A 14,100-nucleotide genomic window follows, 5' to 3' on the forward strand; every position below is an offset into this window, starting at 1 on the left:
GGACTACCTGAGGCATGGTCCTAGGGCTCAGGTCCTCAGAGAGAGGGAAAGAACGAAAGATTGAAAGAAAGAGAATTAGAGAGAGCATACATAATTTCACACAGTACACCGGATAAGACAGGAGAAATACTCCAGATATAACAGACTAACAATAGCCCCCAGACACAAACTACTGCAGCATATATACTGGAGGCTGAGACAGGAGGGGTCAGGAGACACTGTGGCCCCGTCTGATGATACCCCCGGACAGGGCCAAACAGGCAGGATATAACCCTACCCACTTTTCCAAAGCACAGCCCCCACACCACTTCAACCACCAACTTACCATCCTGAGACAAGGCCGAGTATAGCCCACAAAGATCTCCGCCACGGCACAACCCAAGGGGTGGCGCAAACCCAGACAGGAAGATCACGTCAGTGACTCAACCCACTCAAGTGACGCACCCTCCTAGGGACGGCATGGAAGAGCACCAGTAAGCAAATTGATATAAAACATCCCCACAACTTTTTTTTAAATGCTCACGAATTTATACAAAATATGCACAAATATATGTAAAACATGGCTACAAATTATGAAACGAGCTTACGAATTGTAAAACGTCCACGTACTGTAATATACATCCACAATACTTTTAGGTTTGGATGTTATGATGATATTCCCTGGAGGTCGGGGCCCACAGGGCAGGTGCCCTGCGTGCCCATTCGGTAATCTGGCCCTGATCATCAAGTTAAACCACAGGTATTGTTGTTACACATCCTCACGTTGTCTTGGAGGATAAAACTGAGACTGTAGCCAGCTTCCATTTCACCTCATTTTATTGTCCAAAGAATGTTCTCATAGTCCAGAAGTATTGGATGAAAATCCACAATGTTGGTGCTTTACAGGAGCACTGACCAATCTGCCTCCAAAAGAGGACTGCTGGTTTTGAGGATGGTGTGGAGGTCAGTGGTTGATGATCTGAGCACCCCCTGAGATGGTGAGTATGGTTTCAGTAGACCACTATTGAGCTGGTAGATCAGATAGGAGCTTCAAGGAAAGGTAATTTAGTGCTTTGAATGTGGTTCATATTGTCTTATAGTGGATTTAGGACTTGGACAAGGAGTCAATGCAGTTTAAAGATGCATTTACATGGGGGTTTGGATGATAGTGTCACATTTCTTAGAATGAGTGAAAATATTAGAGTTTGGGGACTGGGGTGGGGGATAATAGTCAAGTTGGGAAATGTGCAAATATTTAGATACAAATATACAGTCAAGCTGGGGATTATTCAGATATTCCTGTTGAAAAAGAGAAAAGACAGAAAGATATAATCTTACAGTATATTAAATTCATCCCATTGGGACAAAACTGGTTGAATAAACATTGTTTCCACCTCATTTCAACAACAAAAACATCTATGTGATGACTGTGAATCAACATGGAAAACACAATTGGATTTTGTTCACCCAACTTTTAACCAACATTTTTCGGTTGATTTCACATTTTGGTTGAGTTCCCAAATTTAAATCAAAACTAGACATTGAACTGAGGTCTGTGCCCAGTGGGATTGGATTTCTGTAATCATATCAGCTCATTTGTTACACTTCCTCTAATCATCCAGAGAGAATGTACCTTTCTTTGAGGTTAACCTTTGAGATGACCTCCCTCAAGGATTCTCGCTCTTTCCTCGGAGCGAATTTGTCCCACATTTGAGCAAAGTCGCCATTGGTGGCCACGTTTCTCAAGATATTGCGACCATGATGCCTGTGGACAAAGATATTAATTTAGTCTTAAACGTGCAACATATCAAATTATTTCTGATGTCTGTGATTAAAAACAGTACTCAATTGATGGCAACCTGAGAAAAAATATCCCATCAAAATAAGACATACGAGGAAGAATTTGCAAGAGGGCCGGTTTGAGTAATGCACCGCATTACCTGATCTACAAATCATCTCAACTATCTAACAACTGGGTATTAACCGTTCGTTATTATGAAAATCTTAGCGAATCTGCACAACGCTTGGCTCAGGCCGACCATTGTGATCAAGTAGGGTTGTCTTCATTAGGCACCAAACAGATGGAAGGAAACTGAATCAGGTACTGACTATTTGGACTCATTTACATTTGTTATTTTTACCCCAATTTCGTGGTATCCAACTGGTAGTTACAATCTTGTCCCATCACTGCAACTCCCGTAAGGACTCTGGAGAGGCAAAGGTCGAGAGCCGTGCGTCCTCCGAAACACAACCCAGCCAAGACGCACTGCTTCTTGACCCAATGCGCGCTTAACCTGGAAGCCAGCTGCACATGTGTCGAAGGAAACGCCATACACCTGGCGACCATGTCAGCGTGCATTGCACCCCGCCCACCACAGGAGGTCGCTAGTTGGCGATGGTATAGGAACATCCCTGACGGCCTTTGGCTTCGGCTAAGCTTTTGGCTTTTTAACTTTCAAACCAACATGAGTGCCTGGACTTGGATTTTCCTATAGCACTTATTATATTATTATTATTATTATTATTATTATTATTATTATTATTATTATAACACTTATTTGTGTTTAATTTTTCCTTTTTGTTATCAATTACTATTCCCCTCCAAGAGAACCTGTGGTTGTTTTGGAATACCTAATATCCCCAATTCAATCCAAGACACCCTTTAGTATAGATGCTGTAGACATCCGACAATGTGGCTTTTAAAGGCAATTTCAATTTGTATTCGTGGTAAACGCTGCAGATGTTGACTCGAGTAAATTACCTTTAACAGCTGCATTGTTGGCGATCTAGTGCTATAGCGAGCCATGGATTGAACCCCGGACTTAACTGTTATGTTGAAGCAAGCTACTTTACAGGAGGTACTTCCCACCTGACTTCCTGTGCAGGGTCCACAGCCAGTTTACTGACGGCAATCAAGAAACGGTCGGTGAGGTCTTTCTTCCCCGACAGGAGACGAGCCGTCCCCATGACCTCAGCCAGTCTCTCCAGGTGCTGAGCAGTGCAGCTCCTCACCGCAGCGTTGCGGTGGCTGAGGAAGGAAAAACAGAGCACATCAGTTACATGTCATAGAGATACATGAGTTAGGAGACAAATGATAATGGATTGTATTGATGAAGTCTCATCAATGAATGAAAATGTTTGGTAAGACTTTATACACTGCTCAAAAAAACAAAGGGAACACTTATACAACACAATGTAACTCCAAGTCAATCACACTTCTGTGAAATCAAACTGTTCACTTAGGAAGCAACACTGATTGACAATAAATGTCACATACTGTTGTGCAAATGGAATAGACAACAGGTGGAAATTATAGGCAATTAGCAAGACACCCCCAATAAAGGAGTGGTTCTGCAGGTGGTGACCACAGACCACTTCTCAGTTCCTATGCTTCCTGGCTGATGTTTTGGTCACTTTTGAATGCTGGCGGTGCTTTCACTCTAGTGGTAGCATGAGACGGAGTCTACAACCCACACAAGTGGCTCAGGTAGTGCAGCTCATCCAGGATGGCACATCAATGCGAGCTGTGGCAAGAAGGTTTGCTGTGTCTGTCAGCGTAGTGTCCAGAGCATGGAGGTGCTACCAGGAGACAGGCCAGTACATCAGGAGACGTGGAGGAAGCCATAGGAGGGCAACAACCCAGCAGTAGGACCGCTACCTCCGCCTTTGTGCAAGGAGGAGCAGGAGGAGCACTGCCAGAGCCCTGCAAAATGACATCCAGCAGGCCACAAATGTGCATGTGTCTGCTCAAACGGTCAGAAACAGACTCCATGAGGGTGGTATGAGGGCCCAACGTCCACAGGTTGGGGTTGTGCTTACAGCCCAACACCGTGCAGGACGTTTGGCATTTGCCAGAGAACACCAAGACTGGCAAATTCGCCCCTGGTGCCCTGTGCTCTTCACAGATGTAAGCAGGTTCACACTGAGCACATGTGACAGACGTGACAGAGTCTGGAGACGCAGTGGAGAACGTTCTGCTGCCTGCAACATCCTCCAGCATGACCGGTTTGGTGGTGGGTCAGTCATTTCTTTGGGGGCCGCACAGCCCTCCATGTGCTCGCCAGAGGTAGCCTGACTGCCATTAGGTACCGAGATGAGATCCTCAGACCCCTTATGAGACCGTATGCTGGTGCGGTTGGCCCTGGGTTCATCCCAATGCAAGACAATGCTAGGCCTCATGTGGCTGGAGTGTGTCAGCAGTTCCTGCAAGAGGAAGGCATTGATGCTATGGACTGGCCCGCCCATTCCCCAGACCTGAATCCAGTTGAGCACATCTGGGACATCATGTCTCGCTCCATCCACCAATGCCACGTTGCACCACAGACTGTCCAGGAGTTGGCGGATGCTTTAGTCCAGGTCTGGGAGGAGATCCCTCAGGAGACCATCCGCCACCTCATCAGGAGCATGCCCAGGCATTGTATGGAGGTCATACAGGCACGTGGAGGCCACACACACTACTGAGCCTCATTTTGCCTTGTTTTAAGGACATTACATCAAAGTTGGATCAGCCTGTAGTGTGGTTTTCCACTTTAATTTTGAGTGTGACTCCAAATCCAGACCTCCATGGGTTGATAGATTTGATTTCCATTGATAATTTGTGTGATTTTGTTGTCAGCACATTCAACTATGTAAAGAAAAAAGTATTTAATAAGAATATTTCATTCATTCAGATCTAGGATGTGTTATTTTAGTGTTCCCTTTATTTTTTTGAGCAGTGTATTAAGGTCCCTTAATATACCATTTATAAACTGTTTGTAAAGAGTTTACTTACCGTTTATTAATCATTATTCCTACATTTGTACATGTCAATAAGAAATCTATACATAGTTATTTACACATTTATAAACGCTATTTTAAATGATTTGTTCATGATTTATCAGATAATTAATAAGGTGTTTGATCATAGTATGTTCACAATTTGTAAATGATTGAATACTACTAATGTACTATAAACCAGTTATAAAGAAGTTATTGTCAAGGCATTTGTTAATGGTTAATTAATGGTTTGACTCACCATTTATATACATATTTATAAAATTATTTACAAATGTCACGAATGGTATATTTAATAATGAGTGCATTTATGAATGTGAGTACATGCACTTACTAATACCTCAGTGCCTCACAAATAGCCCCTAATCTAAAGTGTTCACTATATATACTTTATAAATGTTTATAAATGACTTGTTACTCCCCAATGGCTAGCACCTCTCCACCAATGGCTAAAAATAATCGAAATAACGCAATGGTAAAATAAGTACATAACACGAGGAAGTATAAGACATAACAAAAAAAAGTGATTCCATTCAAATGTGACGTCTAGCGTTGGGGTGAGTTGCTGCCGGAAGTGTTGTGGAATAACCTAGCATGCTGATGAAAAAGGCAGTTAATTAAAAACTAGCAGTATTTCAATCTTCTCGATTTCGAGGCTTGGATAATGGGACAAATAGGAGTACAGCGATACCTTCCATCCCTGGATTGAAATTAGTTTTCAAGCAATATCCCTTTTCCTTCACTACGGTGAAAACATATTGCCATATGAACGTTTCGACTTGATGGCAGACGGAACTTGAAGTCAAGCTTTGGCTAACTAAGCACAGTAACATAATTAAACTCTAAATATGCTACTCTGATGTTTTGAAAGAACCTCTTAAGGATCGGACCCTTAAATGTTCACCTAAAAGGACATACCCAAATCTAACTGCCTGTAGCTCAGGACTTGAAGCAAGGATATGCATATTCTTGATACCATGTGAAAGGAAACACTTTGAAGTGTGTGGAAATGTTAAATTAATGTAGGAGAATATAACACATTAGATCGGGTAAACGTTTATTTGTGTGAATTTTGTACCATCATCTTTTAAATGCAAGAGAAAGGCCATAAGGTATTATTCCAGCCCAGGGGCAATTTCAATTTTGGCCACTAGATGGCAGCAGTGTCAGCGCAACGTTTTAGACTGATCCAATGAACCATTGCATATCTGTTCAAAATGTTGTATCAAGACTGCCCAAATGTGCCTAATTGGTTTATCAATACATTGTGCACTCTCAAACAAATAGATTGGTATTATTTTACTGTAATACCTACTGTAAATTGGACAGTGCAGTTAGATTAACAAGAATTTAAGCTTTCTGCCCATCAGATATGTCTATGTCCTGGGAAATGTTTTTGTTACTTACAACCTCATGCTAATCACATTGGCCTACATTAGCTCAACCATCCCGCGGGGGGGGACACTGATCCCGTAGAGGTTTAAATATAATGTTTCTTAAGACCTGCCTAAATGCAAACATTTGAATATTTGTGATGGTGTATATTAAATTGATTAACTTTGTAGTGTGGTAGTATTTCATATATAACTATATATACATTCAAATGTTTATCTTTATGAGTCAATGAGTTAACATTGACTAGCAAGAATTGGACTGAGAGTGGAAAGGTATTTAACATTATGAAATCATATACAAGGCATTTAAAAAAAATTGAATGCAATACCTTATGCATGATCAGAGAGGGAGAGAAGTCATAGCCTGAAAGGCCATGCCCCAAGAGTCGCTGGGGTGGAGAGAGAGAGAGAGAGTGTATCTCACTAGCGCAGATCAGGAACAAAGAAAAAGAGAGAGAGACAATTAATCTAAGACTCTTAAAAGCCTCTGAGTTGTTAGAATAAATCAAATGTGAGTTGTTGTACTATAAAAGTGAACTTCCAATCAGATATCAGACCTGCAGAACACAACTGAAACTCTGCTACCCAGACTGGTGACGAAGGGGTTGATGAGATAATTGAAATTATAAACCGCGTGGTTCGAGCCCTTAATGCTGATTGGCTGAAAGCCGTTGTACATAACCTACCATTTGGTGTTGAAATATTGAAACCAAACCATATGATTTGAATTAAGTATAAACTTCTTCGAGATAGGGGGCGCTCTTTTAATTTTTGGATAAAAATCGTTCCCGTTTTAAACAAGATATTTTGTCACGAAAAGATGCTCGACTATGCATGTAATTGACAGCTTTGGAAAGAAAAAACTCTGACGTTTCCAAAACTGCAAAGATATTATCTGTGAGTGCCCCAGAACTAATGCTACAGGCGAAACCAAGATGACATTTCATACAGGAAATGCCCCAGATTCTGAAGGCGCTGTGTTCCAATGTCTCCTTATATGGCTGTGAATGCGCCAGGAATGAGCCTGCCCTTTCTGTCGTTTCCCCAAGGTGTCTGCAGCATTGTGACGTATTTGTAGGCATATCATTGGAAGATTGACCATAAGAGACTACATTTACCAGGTGTCCGCCCGGTGTCCTGCGTCGAAATTATTGCGTAATATCCAGGTCCATGCTCGTTCCATTTCTTCAGAGGAGAAACTAAACTGCCACGAATGACTTATCATCGAATAGATATGTGAAAAACACCTTGAGGGTTGATTCTGAACAACGTTTGCCATGTTTCTGCCGATATTATGGAGTTAAAACCTGTTAAAGATAGGGCTGATTACTGCCCCCTTTGGAGGAATTGCGTGCCCATAGTAAACAGAAAATTAATCTGTCAAAAATTGCTAATATATGCATATAAAAATTATTATTGAATAGAAAACACTCTAAAGCTTCTGAAACCGTTTAAATTATGTCTGTATGTAAAGCAGAACTCTCAGGGCACTCATTCTCCCAAACTCTCTCTTGTCATCATAAAAGTTGGCCCAACTTTGACGTCATCGCCCCCACCCTTCCCAAGCACCTACAGACCTGGGAACAGTTTCTATGTCTTCAGCGCGATGTATGCTTTCAATGGGGCTTCTCATTGTGAGAATCGAGCGCTCACGAGAGTTTTGGCGGCCGAAACCTTTCGGTCACGCGAAAAAACTGGTTACTCTCATGCGCGCTCTGCTCCGGTGATGTCTTTCTTCCAAGATTGATTAAACGATGCGTGTGTTTCTGTTCGTCCTCAGGATTGCTGTGAACCTATATAACATGCTAAAGCTTGGTTCTGAACATAGTTTGACAAGTTTAGTCGACATATAATATGTAATTTCGACGTTTTGGTGCGCATCCACTTTTTGGCTGCATTTCAACCGAAATATGTTGTTTGATAACCGAAAGACACAGACTTCAAAACTAAAGCTGTTTTTGGTAAGTATAAACCCTTCCAGGTCTTCTGATGGAAGAACACCAAAGGTAAGGGAATATTTATGTGGTAAATTTGGGTTTCTGTAGACTCCAAGATAGAGGAGCCATAATGCTAATTTCTGAGCGCCGACTCATATTATAGCCTAGTGAACGAAATCTGTAACGTTAAAAATAAATGTAACACAGCGATTGCATTTAGAAGAAGTGTATCTTTCTATATATATGTAGAACATACATATTTAGTCAAAGTTTATGATGTGTATTCCTTGTTAGCTGACGGTATCTGCCGGAGCTATCGTCATTTCTCCGGACATTTGAGTAGCATTTTTTTAACAATGCGTCATTGTAAACAGAGATTTATGGCTATATATAGCATATTATTGAAAAAAACAAATGTACTGTGTAACATGTTATATTACTGTCATCTGATGAAGATTTCAAAAGGTTAGTGAAATTATTTTTCTTTTAATCCTGCGTTTGTTGATTGCATTTTTGGGCACTGCAAATTAGCTGTGTCTTTGGTGGTGGTTTGACATAAATATGTGCTATGTTTTCACCGTAAAACATTTTAGAAATCTGACTTGCTGGCTAGATGAACAAGGTGTTTATCTTTCATTTGAGCTATTTGACTTGTTAATGTGTGGAGGTTAAATATTTCTAAGAATATTTTTGCGTTCCGTGCGCCACGTTACAGCTGAACGTGGGAGGGGGTCGTTCCCAAAAGGGAACATTAATAATTTGGGAAAAAGTTAGCGTTTTAATGACTTAATTTTCGTTTTTTTTCTTACCCAAACGTGATGAAGAAAACGGAGCGATTTGTCTACACATCATCTTTTTGTAAAAACTGAACATTTGCTATCTGAGTCTCCTCATTGAAAACATCTGAAGTTCTTCAAAGGTAAATTATTTTATTTGAATGCTTTTCTTGTTTTTGTGAAAATGTTGCATGCTGAATGCTAGGCTAAATGCTATGCTAGGCTATCAATACTCTTACACAAATGCTTGTTTAGCTATGGTTCAAAAGCATATTTTGAAAATCTGAGATGACAGTGTTGTTAACAAAAGGCTAAGCTTGAGAGCAAATATATTTATTTCATTTCATTTGCGATTTTCATGAATAGTTAACGTTGCGTTATGGTAATGAGCTTGAGGCTGTATTCACGATCCCGGATCCGGGATGGCTAGAATCAAGAGTTTATTAAGTAAGCAACAGGAAAAGGTGACTGTAAGAAGCACTCATAATTTCAAATAGGCTACATGTCGTATTAAACAGCATATAAACACTCTAAATAGGTCAGGAGTCAGACATGTAGCCTAATACAAAATGTATTATTTAGGCTATATTGTTTCAATTATTTCAAGTCGATAGCCTACAAATGAATCAGTTGTGAAGCATTTGCGAGTCCGACACACTGATACCCTGACTACACAGCTTGTCGTGTGCACAAACGTCTGAGATGCCAAGGGCTAAAATAGAAGTCAGTTCTATTTGTAACGCAGATCGCGGTGCAAGTCCTGCCTCTCCCATCTCCTCATTGGTTTATAGAAGCAGATACCCACGTGCCATCTCCTCATTGGTTATACCCACGTGGGTGATTGAAAGACGAACTGTGTTGTCGGTCGTCGTGGTAATACTATGAAAGTTTACATGCCAATCACCATATAAGTTCCTCATTGCTGCTTTCCCTGCATTTCAGTTGCATGCCTCCTTGCAATTGCCATTTGCCTTCATTGCACATTTATACATCCCACTTAATACCATACTTTGTACTTAATTGTTTTACTTGTACATTTTTTGCACTCTTTTATTTGCACTTCTGGTCAGATACTAACTGCATTTCGTTGTACTGTACTTGTGCTTGTTCAAAGATTAGATTCAACTTTACTGTCAAATGTGTGGTATTGTCACTCCGACCATAGTTTGCGTTGTTTGTTTCTATGTTTTGGTTGGTCAGGGTGTGATATGAGTGGGCATTCTATGTTGTATGTCTAGTTTGTTTGTTTCAATGTGTTTGGCCTGATATGGTTTTCAATCAGAGGCAGGTGTTAGTCGTTGTCTCTGATTGGGAACCATATTTAGGTAACCTGTTTTGTATTGTGGGATGTGGGTGATTGTTCCTGTTCACGTTACGGGACTGTTTCGTCTTCGTTCATTTTGTCAGTTTATTGGTTTTTGTTCGTTGTTCAAGTATTCTATTAAAACGGATAATCATCACGCTGCATTCTGGTCCTCCTCTCTTTCGCCCGACGAAGAACGTTACAGGTATACCTAAGTGAGCAGTGACCATTTTGCACCAGAAAGTTCACTACATATCAATTATTTTATTGTATTGTCACATCATGGATATTTGGAGTGAATCCTAACTTCCACTCGAGTCAAACTTTCAATGTGAGACAAAGTGAACATTTGTGGAAGTCCGGATCTACCCTTAGTGAGTGTTAATTGACCCCTCTCCCTCTTTACCTCAGCCCACCGACCAGCAGGGAATTCATGACACGGGTAGGGGTGCAGCTCTGCACCATATGACCCAGGGCAAAGTTGGCGCCCTGCCGGATGAAGATGTTGGCCTCGCTGGCTTTGTGCAGCAGCACCCGTGCCGTCCCCTCCACCTCACTGTCCATGGCCCTCTGGAGGTGAACGTACATGTCACCCAGTGTGGCCATGGCAGCACAGGACACTACAGAGCGCAGGTTCTTCACCTGAATCATCATTATAACACACACAGGACCAGCTATTAATGTTGAGCAGTACAACACACGAACATCAGAAACATGACACAATAATTTGACTTGTTCTCCAAATGTAGCACATTTGTGCAGATGAATGAATAGGGCAGTGAATGAATACAGCTACCTCATTTATAACGGCAAGGCAGAGATCATGGAGTTTAGGCATCAGTATGTCCATGTGGTTCTGAGCCATCACACGGAGAGAGGTCAAGCCCTCGATCTTCTTCTCCCTGCAATTCAGTGAAAGAAACGTAAGCAATTTCCACAACTTTTTCCGAAAACATAATGATGTTAATCATTTAGGACTCTGGTCTCTTAATTTCAGAAGTTTCTACGCTCTGTAGCTCAAATCTACATTTCCAAGGACACTACACTGTGCTTCCTTTAGCCTAGCTCCATTGGTTTGGTCTCGTCTACAGTGAATGCTCACCAGTCATCAGAGGCAGAGTGGAGCAGCTTGAAGGTCTTAGTCAGGGCCTGCTCTGGGTTGGACAGGGGCTGCAATCTGGCCTGGTTCTTTATTTGGCCCTTTGGCTCACTGGCTGCCTTCTTGTCTATGGGTTGACAGCAGACATTTATCTCTATGAATTGTATGTATTTATTTATGTATTTACCAATTTCCATATCTGTTTGTAGCTTTAAACACTAGAACATCTTAGTTCATTATGATATCATATCATTTTTAATTTAGCACAATTTTTTTTTGGTGCTCACCCTACACAGAAGCAGGGTACAATTAGCCTTGAGTAAAGGTTATCTCACTGTGAAACAGGCAAAGCAAGTGTGGAAAAATGTCTTAGCCCTGGGCTAAAGCCATTTGTGTCCCTTCCCTTCCTACTGTCTTTCTGTCACTCTACCTAGCTTCATCTCCCTGTCTAATATACATTAGTGTGAGTACATTAGAGGGACTGACCTGAGTCTGTGGCAGCCTTTGGCAGGCTAAGGAACCTTATAGGCCGAGGCAGTTTGCTCCTGGGCTTGGTAGGAGGGGGAGCAGGCCTGGGTGGGCTGTCATGCGACTTGACCGGGGTCCCGACATCCAAGTACTCACGGAGCTCCGCAGGGGTGTTCATATCCACTGAGCTCAGGCTTCCCGGAGAGCTGGTGGCAATTTCCCCCATGGACATGGCCGAGCCCCAACTTCTCCTGCCCATGGCCTTCATCTCATGTACCACCTTTGGTGTAGACCAGAAAACAATGCTCCCATCATAGAAATACATATAGAACTAGTATATACATAAACTAATACACAGAGAGATCCTGTATTCTAGGATAGATTCTATAATGCTGTCAAATATAGTATCCTTTCTAACCTGTACCCCCGCACACTGACTCGGTACCGATACCCCCTGTATATAGCCTCGTTATTGTTATGTCATTGTGTTACATTAATTATGATTTTTTTACTTTAGTTTATTTGGTAAATATTTTCTTAACTCTTCTTGAACTGCACTGTTGGTTTCACGGTAAGGTCTACACTTGTTGTGTTCGGCGCATGTGACAAATAAAGTTTGATTTGATTTTAAGACATGGAACCACTATCTGTTTTGGCAATTTATCAGTCCAAGTATAATTCTGAACTGCAAATTTTCACATTTACAATAAATTCGAAGTCCATCTTACCTTCCAGCCCTCCTCCTTCAGATGAGCCTCGATGTCCCTCACCTCCTCCATCAGGTCAAGGGGTCCGTTGTTGTCAGCACAGCCCTGGTCTGACTGGACTTTCAGGGCTTTGACTCCCTGCCTGCCCTTCTTCTTCTTGCCCCTCTTGGAGGGAGCTGCAGTGGGAGGGACGGGAACAGGCCACACGCTACTGCTGCTGAATGACGTATTTACCTGGATGGACTCCAGAGAGTGAGATCCGGGTCGAACTTGGGCTCCGTCCACCCCTACCACGTTCCTCAGTGGGGCCAGAGCTATGTGTTCAAGCCTTCGTGGCAAAGGCCTCGGTGGAGCTTTCGGCCGTGGAATACACTGAATAGAGGGGGCAAAGTGGTGCGCGAAGGTGCTGCCAACCCCGATGAGAGCAGTCCGGACATAATTCTCATGGATAGCACTTATCTTTCTTTGCTTTGCTTCCATGGCCTCTCTCTCAGCTCTCTGCATCTGCAGAAGTCTGGCATCACTGATGAAGCCACGATGGCCCTCTGGGATTGGGTATCTCTCCTGATAGCCCTGGATCACAATGGGACAGTATGAAATGAATAGCAGAAGTGAAGTAGGCAAAATAGTTTCTACAGTGTGTCATAAAAAGCTTTTAAGCGAAAGATTTTATGGATGTAGGTCTATTGTATGTCTATGAAACCACAAAATAAACACAGTGATATTTTTTTTAAATGTTTGAAAAACTGATGAGCCTTACAAAAGTTGAAAACTTGTGCTGGTCATCCTGTTGGTTTAAAGCCATGTTTTGCTTCCTCAAGTTTTCAATGACGCTCCTCATCTGAGAGTTCTCCTTCTGGAGTTTGTCAAACTCACTTGATTTTCTTCCTCGATAAGCCATTGATGATAAATATTAACACTCTCAAAATAAGAACTTAACCTATCTCTGTAAGAGATCTATCATGAAATGAGTGGAAATTAAATGTTGCTTGTCAGATGGAACCAGCAATGATATCATGACAAGGCTTCCATTACATTGTGATGTCATAATGGTGTCTGTTGACAGTGCTGAGCACATCAGCACATGGTGAACATTCATGAAAGCTTTTTGATTCCCATATAAAATCATAAATGTGGTGAATTTGTAAATACTATATATATATATATCTATATCTATATCTATATCTATATATATCTATATATATATCTATATCTATATATATCTATATATATTAGTATTTACAAATATATAAACTCAGCAAAAAAAGAAGTGTCCCTTTTTTAGGACCCTGTCATTCAAAGATAATTCATAAAAATCCAAGTAACTTCACAGATCTTCATTGTAAAGGGTTATGTTTCCCACGCACAATCCCTCCATCAGTGCTCAGACTGTCCGCAATTGGCTGAGAGAGGCTGGACTGAGGGTTTGTAGGCCTGTTGTAAGGCAGGTCCTCACCAGACATCCCCGGCAACAGCGTCGCCTATGGGCACAAACCCACCGTCGCTGGACCAGACAGGACTGCCAAACAGTGCTCTTCACTGACGAGTCGCGGTTTTGTCTCATCAGGGTTGATGGTCGGATTTAGGTTTACCGTCGAAGGAATAAGCGTTACACTGAGGCCTGTACTCTGGAGTGGGATCAATTTGGAGGTGGAGGGTCCGTC

General features: G+C 41.7%; 1 protein-coding gene across 1 annotated transcript; it reads right to left on the minus strand.

Annotated features, from left to right (window-relative positions):
- Window positions 1-623: 623 nt before the first annotated feature.
- On the minus strand, window positions 624-13,479 carry LOC116355414 (TOG array regulator of axonemal microtubules protein 2-like). Its single transcript, XM_031799111.1, has 8 exons — window positions 12,458-13,479; window positions 11,748-12,009; window positions 11,265-11,388; window positions 10,959-11,064; window positions 10,569-10,804; window positions 2,849-3,007; window positions 1,613-1,744; window positions 624-1,278 (listed from the first exon to the last, which is right to left on the minus strand). The coding sequence occupies exons 1-8, from the start codon at window positions 12,938-12,940 to the stop codon at window positions 1,269-1,271; spliced, it is 1,512 nt and encodes a 503-aa protein (XP_031654971.1). The 5' UTR covers window positions 12,941-13,479; the 3' UTR covers window positions 624-1,268.
- Between the last annotated feature and the right edge of the window lie 621 nt (window positions 13,480-14,100).

The sequence above is a fragment of the Oncorhynchus kisutch genome, linkage group LG20 (assembly GCF_002021735.2).
Source record: "Oncorhynchus kisutch isolate 150728-3 linkage group LG20, Okis_V2, whole genome shotgun sequence".
Taxonomy (NCBI): Eukaryota; Metazoa; Chordata; class Actinopteri; order Salmoniformes; family Salmonidae; genus Oncorhynchus; species Oncorhynchus kisutch.